Source organism: Coregonus clupeaformis, chromosome 14, assembly GCF_020615455.1.
Source record: "Coregonus clupeaformis isolate EN_2021a chromosome 14, ASM2061545v1, whole genome shotgun sequence".
Classification (NCBI taxonomy): Eukaryota; Metazoa; Chordata; class Actinopteri; order Salmoniformes; family Salmonidae; genus Coregonus; species Coregonus clupeaformis.
This window is the reverse complement of record NC_059205.1, coordinates 41703774-41729860: the sequence shown is the minus strand read 5'-3', so window position 1 is coordinate 41729860 and position 26087 is coordinate 41703774. Positions and strand designations below refer to the sequence as shown.

The 26087-nt window shown below is 43.1% G+C and overlaps 1 protein-coding gene across 6 annotated transcripts in view; it reads left to right on the top strand.

Annotated features, from left to right (window-relative positions):
• The window catches only part of LOC121580881 (disco-interacting protein 2 homolog C-like), a 227888-nt gene that overhangs the window by 134387 nt on the left and 67414 nt on the right, over positions 1–26087 (top strand). For 3 of the 6 annotated variants that reach the window (XM_041896004.2, XM_041896006.2, XM_041896002.2), the window contains exons 4-6: positions 625–777; positions 13189–13404; positions 25723–25857. In XM_041896004.2, coding sequence (XP_041751938.2) covers positions 625–777; positions 13189–13404; positions 25723–25857 — 504 coding nt within the window. The remainder of the gene's footprint in view (positions 1–624; positions 778–13188; positions 13405–25722; positions 25858–26087) is intronic. The other 3 variants (XM_041896007.2, XM_041896005.2, XM_041896003.2) reach the window with 3 other exon arrangements.

The following is a 26087-nucleotide window of genomic DNA, read 5'->3' as shown; positions in this document are numbered from 1 at the left end:
GGTGCCATTTAGGATACAACCAGAGTCTGTTCTCAATGGCCATTACTAAACATGGCCACTAAAGCACCGAGACATAAAGGGCATAGGTTACTGGCAATTGTTTTTCCTCACTAAAACCAAACTCTTTCTTTATGATCTTTTATAAGTTACATTACGGCACAATGTTTTCTCAGCCTCTTGTTTGATTAGATTAGTCCACATAGTGTGAGACGTCGTCTTGCTTTTGTGAGCAGCCAACGGCGGTGGAGTCCCCCGTGTAGAAGAAAGACAACTACCACCTTGAGAGTATCGGCAATGAACAACGTTGCATGTTACTGTACATACACTGTGGAACTTCTGAAGTAGTATTTCAGCTACATTCACAGTGATTATTTCATCCCAATCTTCTAGGCCTATGCTTTTCTAAAATAATATACTTTAGCTACAATATACTTAAGCTACACACATATTCTGTAATTGTTGTTCTTATTATATACAGTATATAGTGTTTAGTGAAATATACATTCCACTCGTTTCACTTAAGTTACACTGACTCATTTCATTTGTCCTGGAATAAACCTGAAATCGTTGAGTTTCTGGTGCCAGGTCTTCCAACATGTCTGTCCTGCTCTGTGTGTTTCGCAGATGTCCACACAGAGGCTGTGCAGGCGGCTCTGGCCAAACAGAAGGAGCGTGGTAAGATGGCAGTACCCATGCCCTCCAAACGCCGCTCCCTGGTCGTGCAGTCCTCCATGGATGCCTACACTCCCCCAGGTGAGGAACATATAGGACACCAAGGTAATCATAGCTGCCTGGGACTGCTCCGCTGCACTGTGTATGTGTGTGGCGTGTGTGCACCTGAATATTGGTGTAGGGTGACATTGTCCCTGGTCGTGATCTTGGGTCAGTTTAGCATTTTCCCCACTAATTGTTTAGGTTAGGATTGGGGGAGTGGAAACTGATCCTAGATCTGTACCTAGGGGAAACGTCACCCCAGAGGCGTGGATATGCCTCCAGCCTGTCCCTGCCCCTCCTCCCCCCTCACTAACTCACTGATACAGTGTCACCCATGTGTGTATGTAATCTGATGTCTAGTCAATCAGGAAGAGTAGAAAAGTATACACTGAGTACACAAAACATTAAGAACACCTGCTCTTTCCAGACCAGGTGAACGCTATGATCCCTTATTGATGTCACTTGTTAAATCCACTTCAATCAGTGTAGATGAAGGGGAGGTGACAGGTTAAATGATGTTTTTTAAGCCCTGAGACAATTTAAGACATGGATTGTGTATGTGTGCAACTTAATATTAGGAAGGTGTTCCTCATTTTTGGTATACTCAGTGTATGTCTGTTGGTCAGTTCAATCAGCCTGGGTTGGAAATGCATCAATTTATCACAAATACGTTGTTGAAGATTAAATTATTTATTGACTGAATGTAATTACAATCAAATGAGTCAATATGAAAGAGTAATTGACTTTAATGTATGATTATGTTGTCTCTTCCTGATATTGTGCATATATAAATATTTTTTTAGGATATCATCCATTAGATACAATACGGCTATAACACAGCAATTTAACGCTTCAGGACAGTAGTATTTTACCACTAGAGTTGATGGCACTCCAGAAACGTTATAGATAAAACATCCCCAGTCTGTCAATGACAGGAGCAGATTATTTAAGGGCAGAAAGAAGCCAGTACTGACATGATGTCATAGATGACCATGGGAGTGGTTCAGTCGACTTGAAGCTGTTGCTCATGCTGGCTAAAAACAGTTGATTGATGAGCGGCCATTTTGACCTTCTTCTATTGGATAATTATGATTGCCATCAATTTCAGTCACCTCTCTCAAACCCTTGGCTAAAATAAGCGCTGAACTACAGACTTAGGGTGCATCTCAAATGAAACCCTATTCCCTATATAGTGCACTACTTTTGACCAGGGCTCTGGAGGGCTCATAGGACTCTGGTCAAAAGTCGTGCACTATATAGAGAATAGGGTACTATTTGGGAGTCTTTTTCTCCATCACTCTTATGCTCAGCTTATAGAAGGAATAGTATGGTTAATAATACTAGCTAGTTAAATGCTAGAGCTCATTTCTCTCTTTGCCATATCCCACTAACCAACATCTGTGCTGTCTGTGTGCTACATCACTGACAACAGCAACAATGTGTTGACATCATCACCTGTCCTGTACTGTATTGCTGTAGTAATGTAACAGCTTGGATGTAAAACGGCATACCCCCACCCAGCCAGAGGTTTATTGAGTGGAAAGTGTCTTTATGAGAGAGAGCTGTGTTATGGAGTGGACAGAGCTGTGTTATGGAGTGGACAGAGCTGTGTTAAGGAGTGGACAGAGCTGTGTTATGGAGTGGTGTGGACAGAGGTGTGTTATGGAATGGACAGAGGTGTGTTATGGAGTGGCGTGGACAGAGGTGTGTTATGGAGTGGACAGAGGTGTGTTATGGAGTGGACAGAGGTGTGTTATGGAGTGGACAGAGGTGTGTTATGGAGTGGCGTGGACAGAGGTGTGTTATGGAGTGGCGTGGACAGAGGTGTGTTATGGAGTGGACAGAGGTGTGTTATGGAGTGGACAGAGGTGTGTTATGGAGTGGACAGAGGTGTGTTATGAAGTGGCGTGGACAGAGGTGTGTTATGGAGTGGCGTGGACAGAGGTGTATTATGGAGTGGTGTGGACAGAGGTGTGTTATGGAGTGGTGTGGACAGAGGTGTGTTATGGAGTGGTGTGGACAGAGGTGTGTTATGGAGTGGTGTGGACAGAGGTGTGTTATGGAGTGGTGTGGACAGAGGTGTGTTATGGAGTGGTGTGGACAGAGGTGTGTTATGGAGTGGTGTGGACAGAGGTGTGTTATGGAGTGGTGTGGACAGAGGTGTGTTATGGAGTGGAGTGGACAGAGGTGTGTTATGGAGTAGTGTGGACAGAGGTGTGTTATGGAGTGGTGTGGACAGAGGTGTGTTATGGAATGGTGTGGACAGAGGTGTGTTATGGAGTGGTGTGGACAGAGGTGTGTGTGTGTGTGAGAGAGAGATATGAGTCCATCTTATTTGCATTAGGGCTGAAGGCTGGGAGTGAGGCTTCTACAGGGATTCATTTACTGAACACCCACGATTGTCATCCATTTAGGAATCGCCACAGGCACATTTTCAGGTGATTCCAAATGAGCAAGGCAGGCACATTTCTTATAAGGAGGGGAGTGAATGGCCGGCAGGGATGTCGCTCAGTTGGTAGAGCATGGCATTTGCAACGCCAGGGTTGTGGGTTCGATTCCCACGGGGGGCCAGTATGAAAAAATAAATAAAAAATGTTGTATGCACTCACTAACTGTAAGTCGCTCTGGATAAGAGCGTCTGCTAAATGACTTAAATGTAAATGTAAATGTTTTCTAGTCTGTCTTTGTAAGTAATTAGTATGGCGCTTTTTTGTAAATGTCTGCGTCCCAAAATGGCTCCCTATTCACTATATAGTGCACTAGTTTTGACCAGCTTGTCAAAAGCTACTGCCTCTATTCCCATTTAAGTGTGTGTGTGTGTGTGTGTGTGTGTGCGCACGCAGTATCACAACACCACAACACCTTAACAGCAGAAGAAGCCTAATCAAAGTAATTAACATTGAAGGCACACAGGACCGGCGTCAAATGCTGACGTCCAATACTGTATTTGGACCATACCGTATACATGGATTGTTTTTCCCAAAATAAGATACCATATCGGATATACACACACTCTCTTATCTGTCCCAGTGTCAACAACATAGAAGAGAGCCCATGTGTGAGCTCTGCTGACTGACAGCTGTGACCAATGGGGCTGTCACTGACACTACTGACCAACACCTCTGGCCAATCAGACAGCACTCTACATACCGCTGACCAATCAGACTGTGCTCTATGTGGCTAAATGCAAATGGCCAATGGCAAGGCAGAGCTGTCAGTGTTGTTGCCCTAGTCTACCCCCTTTTGGCTTAATTTCTCTGGCTGCAGCAGACATCCCTGTGGGGAGAGGGAGAGGGAGAGCGGATGACACCCCAGTGGCCTGCAGGGTGTTGGAGCCATAGAGATCCTATAATTCATATGTAATTCTATGGTTGGAGCTGGCATATGCTGCAGGCAGGAGGAGACCTCCCTCAGCCCAGCAAAGGTTACAGTCTCTCTCACTGCTGTCACTACGACAGTGGGCCCAGTGGACATATTAGAGTAATCTATAATAAAAAATTAATTTTTATAAAACATTTAATGTGTAGATTTAGCATGGCCAAGAAAAGACAAACGTATCGTTTATGTCCACTCATAAAACCCATTAAGTTAATTTACACCTATACATGGCGGAGACTCAATCAAGCTAGTCGTCTTGACTTCTTTCTTATGTCATTATTGTTGGCACCAAAAGTTTAAAAAGTGTTGATAGGGGACAGAATGTGGTCGGACCATCATATAATTGGCATATACATTACTCTTACTGAATTTCCACGTGTGCGAGGATATTGGAAATTTAATCAAAGCCTATTGGATGATAACTTGTTTTTAACTAGGACAGAGGAATTTATAACAGATATTTTCCCTAAATAACATAGGTACAGCAAATCCCCTTATTGTATGGGACACTTTTAAATGTGCCTTTAGAGGCCATGCAATTCAGTACTCATCTCGAAAGCAATTTAGGTCAAAAGAGTCCATACTAACAAAGGAAATCGAAGGTCTAACAGAACAGATAGATAGCAATAAAAACTGTAACATAGAGGCTCTGAATAAATTAGAGGAAAAACTAAAAGAAATGGAGAAACTTATTCAAGAAAGATCAAGTGTAATATATTATAAAAAATAAAGCAAACTGGATGGAATATGGGGAAAAATGCACCAAATTATTTTTTTTATCTTCAACATAGAATGCTACCAAAAATAATTTCTTGAAACTGGTTACAAATGACAGAGTCACCCATGATTTACCTAATTATATTTTGAAGGAGGAAACAAAGTACTTTAAGCATATGTTTTCGTTTCAGTCGCCTCCATCTCCTCTAACTGAAGCTAATTGTAGAGATTATTTTTCTATTGATAATGTAAAATTAACAGCCATACAGAAAGACTCATGTGAAGGTGAAATTACAGAGGAGGAACTTCTGGATGCAGTTAAATACTTTAAGTCCGGGAAAACTTCAGGGTTGGATGGCATACCAGTCGAGGTATACCAAACCTTTTTTGATATACTCAGAGGACTGTTATTAGCATGTTTTAACCACTCCTATGTAAATGGTAGATTATCAGACACTCAAGAAGAAGGTCTGACTTCATTATTACTGAAACAGTGGAAAATATAAAGATCCAGTCCATTAAAAAAATTGGAGGCCCCTTACACCTCAGTGTTGTGATGCAAAAATTCTAGCAAAATGTATAGCTCATAGAATTAAAAAGGTATTGTCGGACATTATTCATTCTAATCAAACCGTTTTTTTTACATGGACGATAGTACTGTAAATAATAGAACACTATGAAAAATCTGGGAAACCAGGCCTGCTATGCATAGCAAACTTTGAAAAGGCATTTAATAAAGTATGACTGGGGTTTATATATAAATGCCTGGAGCATTTCAATTTTGGAAAATCTCTTATAAAATGGGTTAAAATCATGTATAGTAACCCTAGGTGTAAGATAGTAAATAATGGCTATTTCTCAAAAAGTTTTAAACTGTCAAGAGGAGTGAAACAAGGTTGTCCACTATCGGCCTATCTATTTATTATGGCCATCGAGATGTTAGCTATTAAAATCAGATCCAACAATTATATCAAGGGATTAGAAATCCAGGGCTTAAAAACAAAGGTGTCATTGTACAAAAATGATTCATGTTTTCTTTTAAATCTACAACTTGAATCCCTCCACAGTCTCATAGAGGATCTAGATACATTTTCTAACCACTCTGGATTACAACCAAATTATGATAAATGTAATATTACGTATTGGATCACTTTTTTCCCCATAATTTTACATTACCATGTAGTTCACCAATAAAATGGTCTGATGAATATGAATTCGGAGGACAGAAATTATTAAATAATAAAGCATTAGACCTATCACTAAAAGCTTCAGTCATACAAAACTTATACTTAAATCCGAACTGGTTCTCTAGCAAATTAGTAAGATTGTCTCACCCAATGTTCAAGAATGGCCTTTTTCCCTTTATTCAGATTACAACTTCTCACTTTCAGTTATTTGAAAAGGAAATAATCTCCCAAATATCACTATTTCTAAAACAAGCCATAGAAAGTTGGTTGCAATTTCAATTTAATCCTCCAGAAACAACAGAACAAATAATGCAACAAATATTGTGGTTAAACTCAAACATACTAATTTATTTAAAAAAACATTATTTTTTGAAAAAATGTTTAAAACGGTATAATCTTCGTAAATGATATCATAAGTAGGACTGGTGGTGTTGTCGCTCATGCAGCTAACAAAAACATATGGAAATGTCTGCTCTACCCAAAATTACAACCAAATAATTGCAGCGTTACTGCAAAAATGGAAGAGGAAAGTGGAAGGGGGAAAAAGTAAGGAACTTGTCTGTCGGCCCTGCTTTAAAGAACATAATTGGTTAAAGAAAATTGTGATAAATAAAAAAGTATACCTGTTTCATTTAAGGACCAAAGGGTTGACAGCCGTCCCATATAGATTGCAAAATAGTTTGGGAAGAGATTTTTGACGTACCGATTCCATGGCATAGTGTTTATGAACTGAGGGGCGGCAGGTAGCTTAGTGGGGCGGCAGGTAGCTTAGTGGTTAAGAACGTTGTGCCAGTAACCGAAAGGTCGCTGGTTCTAATCCCCGAGCCAACTAGGTGAAAAATCTGTCGATGTGCCCTTGAGCAAGGCACTTAACCCTAATTGCTCATGTAAGTCGCTCTGGATAAGAGCGTCTGCTAAATGACTAAAATGTAAAATGTAAAAACTGATGCGCAAAAACAACGCTGGATTCAAAACTTTGAATTTTTCAATTTAATTATTATATACAATTCTTGCTACCAATAGAATGTTATTTAAATGAGGGATACAATCTTCCCAGCTCTGCAGATTTTGCTGCGAAGAGACAGAAACGTTAGATCATTTGTTTTGGTACTGTCCATTTGTAGCTTGTTTTTGGACACAGGTCCAGGAATGGCTAAAGAATTGCAATATTTACCTGGAGCTAACCCTGCAGATAGCACTACTGGGTGATCTGAAAAGTCATAGTCAATCGATCAATAATATAATAATACTTTTAGCAAAATGTTTATTTTCAATTTACAATCTGTAGAAACAATGAGAATAGAAGGGTTCAGAACTTTTGTAAAACATCACAGTACAGTTGAAAAATATATGGCAAATAGAAATCCAATATGGATGGTGTTAAGAGATAGATGGGTGGTGTTGAATGGAGTTGAAGGATGGGACTAATAACAACTAACAATAACTAATAACAACAAGATAACTAATGCAAAGCATACTGTGTCCATAATAAGTATATGGGTTATAGGTTGAGAACTTTTGTGAAAGAGCACAGTTAGAAAGATATGGCATATAGAAGCAAACCGGATGGACATCATGAAAATGATCGGAGAGGTTGAGGGTAGAGGATGTTCAGGAATAAAAACAAACAAAATAGAATTATTGTAAAATTGACTATGTCCATAAAATGTATATAGTATGTATAAGCTGGAAGTAGAGGCCTAAGCATTGTTGTTCACTAGTTTACTACAATTAGGGAAGGGGTGGTGGGGTTGGAAAGTAATAAAGGGAAATATATTTTTAAAAAGGATATGTGTATATATATATATTTATGTAAATGTATTTGTATGTGTGTGTGTGTGTGTGTGTGTGTGTGTGTGTGTATATATATATATATATATATATATATAATATATATATATATATATACACAGTGGAGAAAAAACGTATTTAGTCAGCCACCAATTGTGCAAGTTCTCCCACTTAAAAAGTTGAGAGAGGCCTGTAATTTTCATCATAGGTACACGTCAACTATGACAGACAAATTGAGAATTTTCTTTCCAGAAAATCACATTGTATGATTTTTAATGAATTTATTTGCAAATTATGGTGGAAAATAAGTATTTGGTCACCTACAAACAAGCAAGATTTCTGGCTCTCACAGACCTGTAACTTCTTCTTTAATAGGCTCCTCTGTCCTCCACTCGTTACCTGTATTAATGGCACCTGTTTGAACTTATCAGTATAAAAGACACCTGTCCACAACCTCAAACAGTCACACTCCAAACTCCACTATGGCCAAGACCAAAGAGCTGTCAAAGGACACCAGAAACAAAATTGTAGACCTGCACCAGGCTGGGAAGACTGAATCTGCAATAGGTAAGCAGCTTGGTTTGAAGAAATCCACTGTGGGAGCAATTATTAGGAAATGGAAGACATACAAGACCACTGATAATCTTCCTCGATCTGGGGCTCCATGCAAGATCTCACCCCGTGGGGTCAAAATGATCACAAGAACGGTGAGCAAAAATCCCAGAACCACACGGGGGGACCTAGTGAATGACCTGCAGAGAGCTGGGACCAAAGTAACAAAGCCTACCATCAGTAACACACTACGCCGCCAGGGACTCAAATCCTGCAGTGCCAGACGTGTCCCCCTGCTTAAGCCAGTACATGTCCAGGCTCGTCGTGTTTGGAGGACAAAGAATGCTGAATTGCATCCAAAGAACACCATACCTACTGTGAAGCATGGGGGTGGAAACATCATGCTTTGGGACTGTTTTTCTGCAATGGGACCAGGACGACTGATCCTTGTAAAGGAAAGAATGAATGGGGCCATGTATCGTGAGATTTTGAGTGAAAACCTCCTTCCATCAGCAAGGGCATTGAAGATGAAACGTGGCTGGGTCTTTCAGCATGACAATGTTCCCAAACACACCGCCCGGGCAACGAAGGAGTGGCTTCGTAAGAAGCATTTCACGGTCCTGGAGTGGCCTAGCCAGTCTCCAGATCTCAACCCCATAGAAAATCTTTGGAGAGAGTTGAAAGTCCATGTGTCCCAGCGACAGCCCCAAAACATCACTGCTCTAGAGGAGATCTGCATGGAGGAATGGGCCAAAATACCAGCAACAGTGTGTGAAAACCTTGTGAAGACTTACAGAAAACGTTTGACCTGTGTCATTGCCAACAAAGGGTATATAACAAAGTATTGAGAAACTTTTGTTATTGACCAAATACTTATTTTCCACCATAATTTGCAAATAAATTCATTGAAAATCCTACAATGTGATTTTCTGGATTTTTTTTTCTCATTTTGTCTGTCATAGTTGACGTGTACCTATGATGAAAATTACAGGCCTCTCTCATCTTTTTAAGTGGGAGAACTTGCACAATTGGTGGCTGACTTAATACTTTTTTTCCCCACTGTATATGTATGTGTATATATATATATATAAACAGTTGAAGTTGGAAGTTTGCATATACTTAGGCTGGAGTCATTAAATCTCGTTTTTCAACCAACTCTGACCCACAATTCCATTGGGTCAGAAGTTTACATACACTAAGTTGACTGTGTCTTTAAACAGCTTGGAAAATGATGTCATGGCTTTAGAAGCTTCTGATAGGCTAATTTACATCATTTGATTCAATTGGAGGTGTGCCTGTGGATGTATATCTAGGCCCATCTTCAAACTCAGTGCCTCTTTGCTTGACATCATGGGAAAATGAAAAGAAATCAGCCAAGACCCCAGAAAAAAAAATTGTAGACCTCCACAAGTCTGGTTCATTCTTGGGAGCAATTTCCAAACACCTGAAGTTACCACGTTCATCTGTACAAACAATAGTACGCAAGTATAAACACCATGGGACCACGCAGCCGTCATACCGCTCATGAAGGAGAAGCGTTCTGTCTCCTAGAGATGAACGTACTTTGGTGCGAAAAGTGCAAATCAATCCCAGAACAACAGCAAAGGACCTTGTGAAGATGCTGGAGGAAACAGGTACAAAAGTATCTATATCCACAGTAAAATAAGTCCTATATCGACATAACCTGAAAGGCCGCTCAGCAAGGAAGAAGCCACTGCTCCAAAACCGCCATAAAAAAGCCAGACTACGGTTTGCAACTGCACATGGGGAAAAATATCATACTTTTTGGAGAAATGTCCTCTGGTCTGATTAAACAAAAATGGAACTGTTTGGCCATAATGACCATTGTTATGTTTGGAGGAAAAGGGAGGTAGCTTGCAGGCTGAAGAACATCATCCCAACCGTGAAGCACGGGGGTGGCAGCATCATGCTGTGGGTGTGCTTCGCTGGAGGAGGGACTGGTGCACTTCACAAAATAGATGGCATCATGAGGAAGGAAAATAATGTGGATATATTGAAGCAACATCTCAAGACATCAGTCAGGAACTTAAAGCTTGGTCGCAAATGGGTCTTCCAAATGGACAATGACCCCAAGCATACTTCCAAAGTTGTGGCAAAATGGCTTAAGGACAACAAAGTCAAGGTATTGGAGTGGCCATCACAAAGCGCTGACCTCAATCCTATAGAAAATGTGTGGGCAGAACTGAAAAAGCATGTGCGAGCAAGGGGGTCTACAAACCTGACTCAGTTACACCAGCTCTGTCAGGAGGAATGGGCCAAAATTCACTCAATTTATTGTAGGAAGGTTGTGGAAGGCTACCCGAAACGTTTGACCCAAATTAAACAATTTTAAGGCAATGCTACCAAATACTAATTGAGTGTATGTAAACTTCTGACCCACTGGGAATGTGATGAAAGAAATAAAAGATGAAATAAATCATTCTCTCTACTATTATTCTGACATTTCACATTCTTAAAATAAAGTGTTGATCCTAACTGACCTAAGACAGGGAATCTTTACTAGGATTAAATGTCAGGAATTGTGAAAAACTGAGTTTAAATGTATTTGGCTGTATGTAAACTTCTGACTTCTATCTATATATATATATATATATATATATATATATATATATATGTATATGTATATGTATATGTATATGTATATGTATATATATATGTATATGTATATATATATGTATATATAGATATATATATAATATACACAGTTGAAGTCGGAAGTTTACATACACCTTAGCCAAATACATTTAAATACATTTGGGGGACATATGGGGGATTGGAAGTGATGCAGATAATTACATTGATGGAAGTTACAATCTATCTGCAATATTAAAGCTGATAATACCCCCTAAAAAAATTAATAATATTGATTGAAAAGAAAAAAAGTTAATTTACACCTTTTGCAAAGTTAGTCCATGCAGATTTACTAGAAAAGGTAAATAATGCTTCAGGTTTGAGGTCACTGTATTACACACACACGCGCGCGCACACACACACATCTCTGTTGTTGATCTCTCTCAGTAGGTCACTGCACTGCACCTCGTTCTGAAATTAGTCGTCATGATCCAGCCTCTCTCTCTCTCTGTTTGTTCCCCTCGTCCCTCAGACAGGCATCCTCCCCTCCCTTGGCCTGGCCCGCGGCAGACAGCCCTATCCTGTCACAACATGCAAAACAAATGCAAAATAAAGCACACAAAGAAACACACTCACTCATCCCCAGACTAAGCCACTACGACAGACTAGGGCTAAAAACATCCCTGGGTGAGGAGTTGTGATGTTAACAGGACAGAGTGGATGATCTAACAGTGTTTGGGCTGAGACTATGTCTGTGTGTTGCAGTGGATTTGAGTGCATGGCAGTGAATCAGCCTAATGGTGAGAGGTTCTGAGGCTGTGGGTGCTGTTGGGGGCTGTAGGGTTCTGTTGGGGGCTGTAGTGTTCTGTTGGGGGCTGTAGGGTTATGTTGGGGGCTGTAGGGTTCTGTTGGGGTCTGTAGGGTTCTGTTGGGGGCTGTAGGGTTCTGTTGGGTGCTGTAGGGTTCTGTAGGGGACTGTTGGGTGCTGTAGGGTTCTGTTGGGGACTGTAGGGTTTTGTAGGGGACTGTTGGGTTCTGTAGGGTGCTGTTGGGTTCGGTCTGGGACTGTAGGGTTCTATTGGGTTCTGTAGGGGACTGTAGGGTCTGTGGGAACTGTAGGGGCGGTGGGGGCTGTAGGGTCGGTGGGGGCTTTAGGGTCGGTGGGGGCTGTAGGGTCGGTGGGGACTGTGGGGGCGGTAGGGACTGTGGGGACTGTAGTGCTGTAGGGGCTGTGGGGGCTGTAGTGCTGTAGGGGCTGTGGGGGACTGTAGGGGCGGTGGGGGCTGTGGGGGCTGTGGGGGCGGTAGGGGCTGTGGGGGACTGTAGGGGCGGTGGGGGCTGTGGGGGCTGTAGGGGCTGTGGGAACTGTGGGGGCTGCTGTGGGGGCTGTAGGGGCTGTGGGGACTGTAGGGGCTGTGGGGGCTGTGGGAACTGTAGGGGCGGTGGGGGCTGTAGGGGCTGTGGGGGCGGTGGGGACTGTGGGGACTGTAGGGGCGGTGGGGACTGTAGGGGCGGTGGGGGCTGTAGGGGCTGTGGGGGCTGTGGGGGGCTGTAGGGGCGGTGGGGACTGTGGGGTCTGTGGGGACTGTAGGGGCTGTGGGGACGGTGGGGGCGGTGGGGGGCTGTAGGGGCTGTTGGGGCTGTAGGGGCTGTGGGGACTGTGGGGGCTGTGGGGACTGTAGGGGCGGGTGGGGGCTGTAGGGGCTGTGGGGACTGTGGGGGTGGTGGGGGCTGTAGGGGCTGTGGGGACTGTGGGGGTGGTGGGGGCTGTGGGGACTGTAGGGGCTGTAGGGGCTGTGGGGGCGGTGGGGACTGTGGGGGCTGTAGTGCTCCTACAGTCTGATTCTGATACTGTGGAAGGAAGCAATTCTCCCCCTCATTGTCAGGATCAGGTGTCTGTCAACTCTCTGATTGGCATGCCTTCTGTGGACACACCTGTAGCCTATAGGTGGGGAGGAGGGGGAAGGGAAAGAGGATAGCTAGACAGTTACACAACTGAATGCATTCAACCGAAATGTGTCAACCCCTCTGAATCAGGTGTGGAGTGTGTATGTTAGGGGGGAGGGGACATTCCCTCAGGGCCATGACGGAGTTTAGTCTCTATTTGTTGTGCAAATGTCCGACAGTGACATGCAGGTGTGTGTGTGTGCATATGTATGTATGTCTGTTCATTTGTGTGTGTTTCCCTGCTGTCGTAAACCCCCTCTTCCTCTCTGCTCCTCTCTCCCCTCTCTCCTCCTCTCTCCCCTCTCTCCAGACACGTCGTCAGGCTCGGAGGGTGAGGGCTCCATGCAGGGTGAGGGCACGCCCACCTCCAGCCAGGGCAGCATCAACATGGAGAACTGGATCAGCCGGGCCATCCACGGCTCCACCACCTCCTCCACCACCTCCTCCTCCTCCACGCAGAGTGGAGGGAGCGGGGCGGCCAGCCGGCTAGCAGACGTCATGGGTCAGACACACCTCGGTAAGTCAGGTAAACAAACCCACCCTTCAACTATAACCTTACTTATATCTACCTCTGTGTGTTAGTGGGTGTTTGTCTTACCTACGGTGCCTGCAGAAAGTATTCATACCCCTTGACTTATTCCTCATTTTGTTGTTACAACTTGAATTCAAAATGGATCAAATGTATTTATTTTCTCACCCATCTACACACAATAACCCATAATGACAAAGTGAAAACATGTTTGCAAATTTATTGAAAATGAAATACAGAAATATCTCATTTACATAAGTATTCACACTCCTGAGTCAATACATGTTAGAATCACCTTTGGCAGCGATTACAGCTGTGAGTCTTTCTGGGTAAGTCTCTAAGAGCTTTTCACACTTGGATTGTACAATATTTGCACATTATTCTTTAAAAATTCTTCAAGTGCTGTCAAGTTGGTTGTTAATCATTGCTAGACAGCCATTTTCAAGTCTTACCATAGATTTTCAAGCCGATTTAATCAAAACTGTAACTAGGCCACATAGGAACATTCAATGTTGTCTTGGTAAGCTACTCCAGTATAGATTTAGCCTTGTATTTTAAGGTATTGTCCTGCTGAATGGTGAATTTGTCTCCCAGTGTCAGTTGACTGTACCAGGCTTTCCTCTAGGATATTGCCTCTGCTTAGCTCTATTCTGTTTCTTTTCATCCAAAAAAACTCCATAGTCCTTGCCGATGACACGCATACCCATAAAATGATGCAGCCACCACCATGCTTGAAAATAGGATGAGTGGTACACAGTGATGTATTGTGTTGGATTTGTCCCAAACAATAACACTTTATATTCTGGACATAAAGTTCATTTATTTGCCATATTCTTTGCAGTTTTACTTTAGTGCTTTATTGCAAACAGGATGCATGTTTTGGAATAGTTTTATTCTGTACAGGCTTCATTCTTTTCACTGTCATTTAGGTTAGTATTGTGAAGTAACTACAATGTTGTTGATCCATCCTCAGTTATCTCCTATCACAGCCATTAAACTCTGTAACTGTTGTAAAGTCACCATTGGCCTCATGGTGAAATCCCTGAGCAGTTTTCTTCCTCTCCGGCAACTGAGTTAGGAAGGACATCTGTATCTTTGTAGTGACTGGGTATATTAATATACCCTCCAAAGTGTAATTAATAACTTCACCATGCTCAAAGGGATATTCAAATGTCTGCTTTTTAAATGTTTACACCTACCAATAGGTGCCCTTCTTTGCGAGGCATTGGAAAACCTCCCTGGTCTTTGTGGTTGAATCTGTGTTTGAAATGTACTGCTCGATTGAGGGACCTTACAGATAATTGTATGTGTGGTGTACAGAGACGAGGTAGTCATTCAAAAATCATGTTAAACACTATTATTGCACACAGTGTGTCCATGCAACTTATGTGACTTGTTAAGCATTTTTTTTCGTCGTAACAAAGGGGTTGAATACTTATTGACTCAAGACATTTCAGCTTTTCATTTGTAATTAATTTGTAAACATTTCTAAAAACATAATTCCATTTTGACATTATGGGGTATTGTGTGTAGGCCAGTGATAAAAAATCTCAATTTAATAAATATAAATTCAGGCTGTAACACAACAAAATGTGGAAAAGGTCAAGGGGTGTGAATACTTATCTGAAGGCACTGCATCTCTGTTGTTGGCTTTCTCTATCAACACCCCCACGGTGTGTATGTGTGCACGTGTTTGTGTGCGTGTACACTCAGGTGTGTGTATTTATGTGTGTGTGCTGCTGACGTCACCCCTCACCTATCCTGTACCTCCCTTTAATGTTCCAGCCCCTAAGGCATGCAGCCCAAACACCAAACAGAACACTAGCCTGCAATGCTTCCAGTGTGGAAATATTTCCTTTCTTTTTACTTGCATGCACCCCCCACCCCCCGAAGAGAAGCTCTCACTTTGGTTTCTTATCTTCTGTACCATAGACCTAGTTAACCCCTTAGTTGTAGTCACTGCATAATGCATGTCAATTGAAGGACAAAATAACAAAACAACCATACTCATGGCAGAACAGATAGAAGAGCTATAAACTATGAAGTGCTATTCTCCACTGTTGTCTGTGTAAACTGTTCTAGTGGCTGGTCTGTTTTCATGCTGCTGACACAAGTTTGAAGGCTATCAGAGACAAAGCACAGAACAGACCCCACACGGAGCCTCTCGCCAGGTAGACACAGCTAGTAGACGGTCTGTGAAGTAGTGTATAATGTTGGGGAAGGGTGCAGTGACAGTTGGGTCGCAGACACTGCTAGTAACCAACTGCTGATTGGCTTCTTCTACTCAGTGAAGAGACATTTTGAACACTGAGATGTGATGTTTATCTAATGCTGTTTGTGCCAGTCCGTCCTTCTGCTACCTTTAACCATACTCTTAAATGGAGGCACTTTGAAGCCGCACTGGAAGAACTGGGGACTTGTGCCGTGGTAGATGTAGACTTTCACTGAACTAGGAAATGTGATATCATGTATCAAAGTTATTAAGTATAGGCATGGGCTCAACTTTCACTTTCATTCTGAAATTGCAGTTTTGTCCCCCCCCCACTTCTAAAACAAAAGTTGTGCCCCTGAGTGTAGGTGACATGTAATGGCACACCACTTACATTCCTGATGTGTACTATGACAGCCTGTCAGTAAGACAGTTAAGAGTTAGTCAATCAATCACTAGATTATTTTGACAATCCATCAATTCAAACATTGTCAGCATCCATTTGTTCTGACAGTTACATTTAATTCAATTAAACTGTATAGTTGTGTATTAGATTTCTCAAACACATTATGAGTAACTCTCTAAATACTTGGTTTTCAGAGGTGTTTCCATGACAATCAAATAGCTTTTTGTTGTCACAACATAGCATGATGTTTGTGTGTGTGTATCTCACAGATACTCACAGACTGACTGGCTGGAGTGTTTTCTAGTCTAGTACTCTCTCTCTGCTAGGTGTGTATTTCAGAGGAGGATATCCTTTCCTCTGTGTGTGAAGGTTACGGATCTGTTTTCCTCTTGGCTCCAATTTGAGGCCAAAACAAACCAGTTCCCGTGTGTGTGTGTTGGCTTTTAAAAGGCTTCCCTTCATCCCCCTCTCCCTCCCTCCCTTCCCATCAGTGTGGTTCTGCCTGCCCGTGTAGATAAGTTGCTTTTCTCCATGCCCCTTGCCCCCACCCTCATCTATGGGTGAGTCTCAAATTATTGCACCCTATTTCATATATAGTTCACTAATTTTGACCAGAGCCAGTCAAAAGTAGTGCACTATAAAGGCAATAGGGTGCCATTTGAAACGCAGATGATATTTTCCCTCCATATGGCTGATGCCTCTTGCAGAGAGACCCTGCAGAGTGTCTTCCCTCCATCTGGCTACAGTAGTGACTTGGTTTGGCCCTGTGTGGTTGTCGTAGTCTGGATTTATGGTTCTGGTTTTCCCCTCCTCCTCCTCCTCACACGCAGGGCCCATTGCTCACCTCTCTCTGAAGAGGAACACTAGGAAGGCCCCAGCTCTCCTGGGCCTGCCGGCCCCAGTCACAGTAGAGAATGGGAACTCAGGTCCTGGTCCTGTGGTGAGGCGGTCCTGTGAGTTTGGATCAGGTGGATCGGAGCTCGTCTGGCAGCAGCCCCCCCTGGAGAAGCAGGGTCAGTATCCCACTATCCCAGACCGTGCAGGGGGGCAGTGAGCCCCTCCCTGCCCTGCTCTAGCCGCTGCCCCGCCCCCATTTGCTTTGTGATGATCAAGTGTGGTGTTCATTGGCAAAGTGGTGTCTTGCTCTAACTACAGTTGTGTGAAAAGCTGGGAGAAGATACGTGATGCTAACCCATGGATAGCTTTGGCTAATGAGTACTGTGATCATATGAAGCTGAGTGTGTGGAGTACCCTTTGTGAATGAGAGCTACGGTGTTGATGGAAAATCAACAAATATTGCAGGAAACCGGTAAGGTCTAGAAAGTGGTGTTGGTGCCCGTTCTTTTTTGCTTTCATGGCTGTGAAATACATTATTATTATTTGCTGGGCAAGTTAGGAGATGGCATGTGTTCAAGAATGCTTTTTGTCTTTGACACAAAGCAGATGGATGGTTGCTCCAGTTGTGTGGTGGTGCTTGTTTTAATATGTATGCTCTGTTTGCTTTTAGACACTTTCTTGCTCTCCCAATCTCTGAGTTTTTTTATTGGGTAGTCGGGAGGATACACTTTGAATCTGAACTTTAGGCAGGTGCCACATTGTTTTAAGTAGTTTGTTTCAAATGCCCTTTGAGAGGTACTTTTCAGTGCCAAAACTCTGCTCGATGCTTTAAGAACCCACTGAACCAGCATTGAAGAATGCCTTGATTGAACCCATCCGTTATTCCAACAGTCACTATTTGGCAGGGAGAGTGAATTAGTGAAATTAGTTGTCCCTCCGTTTGTATCTAACAACTTGAGAAAATAAAAGTATTCTAGAATCCCCCAGGAGGAAAACAAAGGCCTGGTCCAGACTATAATCAACCAATAATCAATGTTTGAGAACACCACAGAACCATTAACATCATTCTGGAAGGGTTCCTGTCAATGAGAATTTCTATCTCTAATTCAACCTAAGCTTGAATCATTACCAGAGGTTGTAAGGCTCTGGTTTTAATCATAAATGATTCAAGGTCCACAACCAGCAAGATTGATCTGAATTTTTATTCATGGAGCGCTCTGGCGCCAAAACCCATACACTCCTGTTTTATACCCCTTGACACACAAAGGCACTTTGCTCCGCCCACCTTTAGGAGGCTTTTTTTAACCCGTTTTCTCAGTCCCCTTCACCCTGGAATGTTTAGTCCCGCCCCCCTCTGTTAGTGGGTTGCCACTACATTATAACTCTAACACCGTTCACACATTTATACTGTATTTGGGGTGAAATCCTTTAGTCATTATTCTTAAAATACAAATTAATCTAACAGTTCCCATTCCTAATGGAATGACGTTTTGCAGTCTATGGTTGAGTTCTACATTGCAGACGATGCACCTATCCATGCGTTGTGAGATATGGCATGCGTCTGCAATGTAGTCAGCCTGGATTGCAGCCTTTGTGACGACCCATAGGGATTCCATTGCAGTTCAGTGTGTCCTTCTCCACCTGCCGTAGTGTACTGTAGTCTAGCTGTCACTGGATTCCCTATAGCTCATTATTTCTGTAGGTGTTGAGCTATAAAGGAGGAGGGGAGGATACAACTCAATATTAGGAAGGTGTTCTTAATGTTTTGTACACTGTGTATAGTCCCAAATGACACCCTATTCCCTATATAGTCCACTATATAGCGCTGGTCAAAAGTAGTGGAAAGGGTGCCATTTGGGACACAGACCTTAGTCTCTCACTGATAGACATAAGGACTGAGTCTCTCGCCAACAGATATTCTGGCCTGCTTAGTACTGCTGGCCAGTGTCTGTGTGTCTGTCTATTCACTCTGGCTCAGGTAAACAGATGTTATGTACAAAGAGCACCCCTTCCTACAGTTGAAGTCGGAAGTTTACATACGCTTAGGTTGGAGTCATTAAAACGAGTTTTTCATCCACTCCACAAATTTCTTGTTAACAAACTATAGTTTTGGCAAGTCGGGTAGGACATCTACTTTGTGCATGACACAAGTAATTGTTTACAGACAGATTATTTCACTTATAATTCACTGTATCACAATTCCAGTGTGTCTGAACTTTACATACACTAAGTTGACTGTGCCTATAAACAGCTTGGAAAATTCAAGAAAATTATGTCATGGCTTTAGAAGCTTCTGATAGGCTAATTGACATCATTTGAGTCAATTGGAGGTGTACCTCTGGATGTATTTCAAGGCCTACCTTCAAACTCAGTGCCTCTTTGCTTGACATCATGGGAAAATCAAAAGAAATCATCCAAGCCCTCAGAAAAAAATGGTAGACCTCCACAAGTCTGGTTCATCCTTGGGAGTAATTTCCAAACGCCTGAAGGTACCACGTTCATCTGTACAAACAATTGTACGCAAGTACAGTGGGGGAAAAAAGTATTTGATCCCCTGTTGATTTTGTACATTTGTCCACTGACAAAGAAATGATCAGTCTATAATTTTAATGGTACGTTTATTTGAACAGTGAGAGACAGAATAACAACAAAAAAATCCAGAAAAACACATGTCAAAAATGTTATTTATTGATTTGCATTTTAATGAGGGAAATAAGTATTTGACCCCTCTGCAAAACATGACTTAGTACTTGGTGGAAAAAACCCTTGTTGGCAATCACAGAGGTCAGACGTATCTTGTAGTTGGCCACCAGGTTTGCACACGTCTCAGGAGGGATTTTGTCCCACTCCTCTTTGCAGATCTTCTCCAAGTCATTAAGGATTCGAGGCTGACGTTTGGCAACTCGAACCTTCAGCTCCCTCCACAGATTTTCTATGGGATTAAGGTCTGGAGACTGGCTAGGCCACTCCAGGACCTTAATGTGCTTCTTCTTGAGCCACTCCTTTGTTGCCTTGGCCGTGTGTTTTGGGTCATTGTCATGCTGGAATACCCATCCACGACCCATTTTCAATGCCCTGGCTGAGGGAAGGAGGTTCTCACCCAAGATTTGACGGTACATGGCCCCGTCCATCGTCCCTTCGATGCGGTGAAGTTGTCCTGTCCCCTTAGCAGAAAAACAACCCCAAAGCATAATGTTTCCACCTCCATGTTTGACGGTGGGGATGGTGTTCTTGGGGTCATAGGCAGCATTCCTCCTCCTCCAAACAGGGCGAGTTGAGTTGATGCCAAAGAGCTCGATTTTGGTCTCATCTGACCACAACACTTTCACCCAGTTCTCCTCTGAATCATTCAGATGTTCCTTGGCAAACTTCAGACGGGCATGTATATGTGCTTTCTTGAGCAGGGGGACCTTGCGGGCGCTGCAGGATTTCAGTCCTTCACGGCGTAGTGTGTTACCAATTGTTTTCTTGGGGACAATGGTCCCAGCTGCCTTGAGATCATTGACAAGATCCTCCCGTGTAGTTCTGGGCTGATTCCTCACCGTTTTCATGATCATTGCAACTCCACGAGGTGAGATCTTGCATGGAGCCCCAGGCCGAGGGAGATTGACAGTTCTTTTGTGTTTCTTCCATTTTCGAATAATTGCACCAACTGTTGTCACCTTCTCACCAAGCTGCTTGGCCATGGTCTTGTAGCCCATTCCAGCCTTGTGTAGGTCTACAATCTTGTCCCTGACATCCTTGGAGAGCTCTTTGGTCTTGGCCATGGTGGAGAGTTTGGAATCTGATTGATTGATTGCTTCTGTGGACAGGTGTATTTTATACAGGTAACAAGCTGAGATTAGGAGCACTCCCTTTAAGAGTGTGCTCCTAATCTCAGATCGTTACCTGTATAAAAGACACCTGGGAGCCAGAAATCTTCCTGATTGAGAGGGGGTCAAATACTTATTTCCCTCATTAAAATGCAAATCAATTTATAACAATTTTGACATGCGTTTTTCTGGATTTTTTTGTTGCTATTCTGTCTCTCACTGTTCAAATAAACCTACCATTACAATTATAGACTAATCATTTCTTTGTCAGTTGTCAAACGTACAAAATCAGCAGGGGATCAAATACTTTTTTCCCTCACTGTATAAACACCATGGGACCACGCAGCCGTCATACCGCTCAGGAAGGAGACGCATTCTGTCTCCTAGAGATGAACGTACTTTGGTGCGAAAAGTGCAAATCAATCCCAGAACTACAGCAAAGGACCTTGTGAAGATGCTGGAGGAAACAGCTACAAAAATATCTATATCCACAGTAAAACAAGTCCTATATCGACATAACCTGAAAGGCCACTCAGCAAGGATGAAGCCACTGCTCCAAAACCACCATAAAAAAGCCAGACTATGTTTTGCAGCTGCACATGGGGACAAAGATCGTACTTTTTGGAGAAATGTCCTCTGGTATGATGAAACAAAAATAGAACAGTTTGGCCATAATGACCATCGTTTTGTTTGGTGGAAAAAGGGGGTGGCTTGCAATCCGAAGAATACCATCCCAACCGTGAAGCACGGGGGTGGCAGCATCATGCTGTGAGGGTGCTTTGCTGCAGGAGGGACTGGTGCACTTCACAAAATAGATGGCATCATGAGGAAGGAAAATTATGTGGATATATTGAAGCAACATCTCAAGACATCAGTCAGGAACTTAAAGCTTGGTCGCAAATGGGTCTTCCAAATGGACAATGACCCCAAGCATACTTCCAAAGTTGTGGCATAATGGCTTAAGGACAACAAAGTCAAGGTATTGGAATGGCCATCACAAAGCCCTGACCTCAATCCTATAGAAAATGTGTGGGCAGAACTGAAAAAGCGTGTGCGAGCAAGGAGACCTACAAACCTGACTCAGTTACACCAGCTCTGTCAGGAGGAATGGGCCAAAATTCACCCAGCCGATTGTGGGAAGCTTGTGGAAGGCTACCCGAAACGTTTGACCCAAGTTAAACAATTTAAAGGCAATGCTACCAAATACTAATTGAGTGTATGTAAACTTCTGACCCACTGGGAATGTAATGAAATAAATAAAAGCTGAAATTAATCATTCTCTCTACTATTATTCTGACATTTCACATTCTTAAAATGAATGGTGATCCTAACTGACCTAAGAAAGGGAATTTTTACTATGATTAAATGTCAGGAATTGTGAAAAATATGAGTTTAAATGTATTTGGCTAAGGTGTACGTAAACTTCCGACTTCAGCTGTATATCATTAGCATACTTGTGCTGCTGGTAGGAATTGCAATATCAATATTTTTTAAAAACATTTTTAGTCATTTAGCAGACGCTCTTATCCAGAGGGACTTACAGTTAGTGAATGCATACATGTTTATTTTATTTATTTATTTATTTTTTCATACTGGCCCCCCGTGGGAAACAAACCCACATCCCTGCCGTCCAAACCCTCCCCTACCTTGGACGACGCTGGACCAATTGTGCGCCGCCCATGGGTCTCCCGGTCACGGCCGGCTGCGACAGAGCCTAGACTCGAACCAGGATCTCTAGTGGCACAGCTGGCACTGCGATGCAATGCCTTAGACCACTGCGCCACTCGGGAGTCTGGAGAAAGCATTCTGGCAGTATCTAGACTTGACAGTTCATGCAGCTTTAGTATTCTGATCATAGAGTTCTGATCATGGAATTCCGAACGCGTCATACACCTACATTTAAATGTGTCTACTGTGCCCACAGTGTGTCCGGATTCCCTATTCCCGCGCTATATTCAAATGCCAGTATGCAAACAGTGGAATAGGCTAAATAACACAACAACAACTGATGGCAGTAGCTAACTAGCCAGCTAACCTCTGTAGGTAGCAAGCAACACCAAAGGGATTGCAAATGGGTTAGTATAACTCTAGCCAAACAAAAAATAGTTTTTCTAAATATTAGCTAGCTGGCTAGAATTTATGAGGACAGCAAACACGTTCCTCACACGCTAGGAACGTATTTCCTCCAACGTTATAATGAAAAGGTGCCTCGGTCCTGATGACTTCGCCCACTGTGTGCGCTTTCAGTAGCCTGATTGTGTCTAGACTGAGGAGAAATCTGCATGCAATGCGTCCCTGACCACCCTCTGAAGTGGTCAGCCTGATCTGAAAACAATCAGGCCAAACCCTCCCCTAACCCGGATGATACAGTGCCTTAGACCGCTGCGCCACTCGGGAGGCCGGTTTTTAAGCAGCTACAGCTTCTGGCTTATTCTGACAGCATTCAGAGAGCGGGAGGGAGAGGGAAAGAGGGGGTAGAGGGTAAAAGACTGGTAAAGAGAGAGGGTGAGTGGGGGAAAGAGAGACGGAAAGAGAAGGAGAGAGAAATGGAGAGGCTAAGTGGGAGCGGCAGTAATGTTGTCTTTGGTCTAACATTATCAATGTGAGTCTTGTTTAACCTAGTGGGCACTGGAGGACTTCCTCTCTCTCATTTATCTCTTTATCTAACCTCACACGGACACTGGTGGTGAGAGCGTTATATCTGCGTCCCAAATGGCATCCTATTCCCTATATAGTGCACTACTTTTGATCAGAGCCATATGGGAATTGATGAAAGGTGATGATACATTCTTTGTCCATAAATAAATAAAGCTAAAATCAGCTTTGGGAAGCTCTTATCCTATAGGCCTATGGGCTCAATAGTGCACTAAATAGGGAATTCAGTGCTATTTGGGACACAGCCTTAGGCATCTTCATCTTCATCTAACATGATGAATTATCACTGAAAGGAAGATTACTCATAGCAGACAGTATGACAGTCTATGAATGATATTGCTCTCAAATACTTGTGGTTACCAGCCCTTATAGATGGGTGCTATGGCGGGCTAGTAGTGGTGTTTGATCCAATTTAGCTTATGTATGGTCCTTGACTGGGGCGCTAGTATCTTGCAGTGGAAAGCTGAGAGATTGAGATGGAGTACTAGGAATGTAAAGGAAAGACAGTGAGGAAAATTCCTTGTGGTTTCTCTGTCTGGAATGATATTACACGCTAATCCACTTCAATCAGAATCTAAATCTAGCAGGGAAAAAGTCACGGCTGATGCTTTTTGACATTGTCCAGGCGGTATGACAGAGAGAAAATGTGAATTCACGGCATGATTAGACTTTCAAAAACATCTGGCATCTGAGAAGTGATACATGTCAAGGAGTGGGAGAGAGAGAGTAAAAATGATTACTTTTTTACAGTGAATTGAAAGATAGATGTCACATATGGGATGTCTCAGAGAGAGGGAGAGGCGGAAGTGTTGCATCAATTATGTTATGTTGAAGCATTTGGGGGAATTATGTTATGACCAGGGGATTGAAGTGGGGCGGTAATGATTACAAAAAAAACCTGCAGCTCCAGTACTGGACTTAAAGGGGCAATCTTGGATTGGTACATATCTTTTTGGACTGAAGAATATAACTTGTAAATTCCTTAATGATCATAAGCTTTGTTCAATTTGCTTACCCCTTCGGAACCCAAACTATAAACTTGTTTTACCCCATCTCTCAGCTGTTTACCAAAAACGTAGTGGGTGCCTGCTTTGTTTTGTTTTAATCCGATATTGCCCCTTTTATCACAACCTGACTGAGCGGCTGGTGGCCTGGGGACATGTGACTGTCAGCTTGGACAACTTAATTCACAGCATTAGTTTATTTGACATGGTTGTCATAGATCTTTTTATATGTTACGGTGTGGTCCCACACATTCAACCTCACACATGTAGCAGAGATGTATGTGAAGCTATAGGCCTAGATCACAAATTTAACATTGCCAAAACTTGGGAAAGGGAAAGGGGATACCTAGTCAGTTGTACAACTGAATGCATTCAACTGAAATGTGTCTTCCGCATTTATCCCAACCCCTCTGAATCAGAGCGGTGCGGGGGGCTTCCTTGATCGACGTCCACGTCATCGGCTCCCGGGGAGCAGTTGTTGTTGGGGGTTAATTGCCTTGCTCAAGGGCAGAACAGCCTTTCGGTTACTGGCTCAACGATCTTAACCGCTAGGCTACCTGCAATGAATTTCAAAGGCAGCACTATGTTAGGTAAAACTATGTTACACAATGTTAGGTAGCCAAGATTTGGTAGTAGATCTATCATCTTAGATAAAGTTAAGATTACATTTTCATAAAGATGAAAATAGTTTTTGGGTGGTTGCAGAGTTACATCCCTCTTGTGGAGTGGATGTACTTCGGGGTGTTAACTTTTTAGTCTTCATACACCTCAAATCTGTTTTCAAACGGAGGGAGTTCAAAGGAAACTAGCTAGAGGGGTCCTTGAATGCAAATGAGGTGACATTAAACACTTTTCTCTATGATTTTAAAACAGATTAGTTGATAAGGGCTGAGGTCTATGGAAGTACCAAGAGAAACCCAGCACAGCAGCATATCAATCACTCTCCTTCCTCAGATTGACTTTTACGGAGTTAACCATTGTCTATGTCTGTCTATTCTGCATCCGGGGACACCTGTTTGGATGCATGCGCCTCGTGACCTGACTAACCCCTGTGGCCCACCGCCGTCTGTCTGTCTGTGTGTCCTTGGACCCTTGCCCTCGTGCCTCCTCCCGTCGTAGGTTGCATCCCAAGTGGAACCCTATTCCCTATATAGTGCACTACTTTTGACCAGGGCCTATACGGATATTGTATGTATGAGCCGTGTTCAAAAGTAGTGCACTATATAAGGAATAGAGTACTGTTTGAGAGGCAGCCCGACCCTTCCCTCACTGTTGTGCTGGCTTGGCTGTGGCAGCCTATGGCAGCCTGTGGCCCTTGGTTAGCTATAGGGCTGAGGGCTGGGGGGACTAACAGTAACAGGCTTCCTTCACCTTGCCTCTCCTCACGTCCAGAGAAGAACTCTGCCCCTCCAGATGTTACCAGCTACACCACAGACTCCATACAGGTGGAGAGACCGCAGGGCTCCACCACAGCATCCAGAGCCACGCCCAAGTACGGCAACGCAGAGCTCATGGAGACCGGAGATGGTGAGTACATACAGGGGTTGGGGTAGTGTGTGTGTCCATGAAGGTGTGTGTGACCGCAACGGTGTGTGCGAGTGTGTGTGACCTAAATTTGTGTTCATGGTGCGTGTCTTTCTTGACAGTGATGGGTATTTTGGGGTCATGTTTGTGTTTTTCATGTGTACAGCCCTTCTTTGTTTTGAAATGTTAGTGTCATGGTATTATGTCAGTTTGTTTTAGGAGCAGCATGAAAG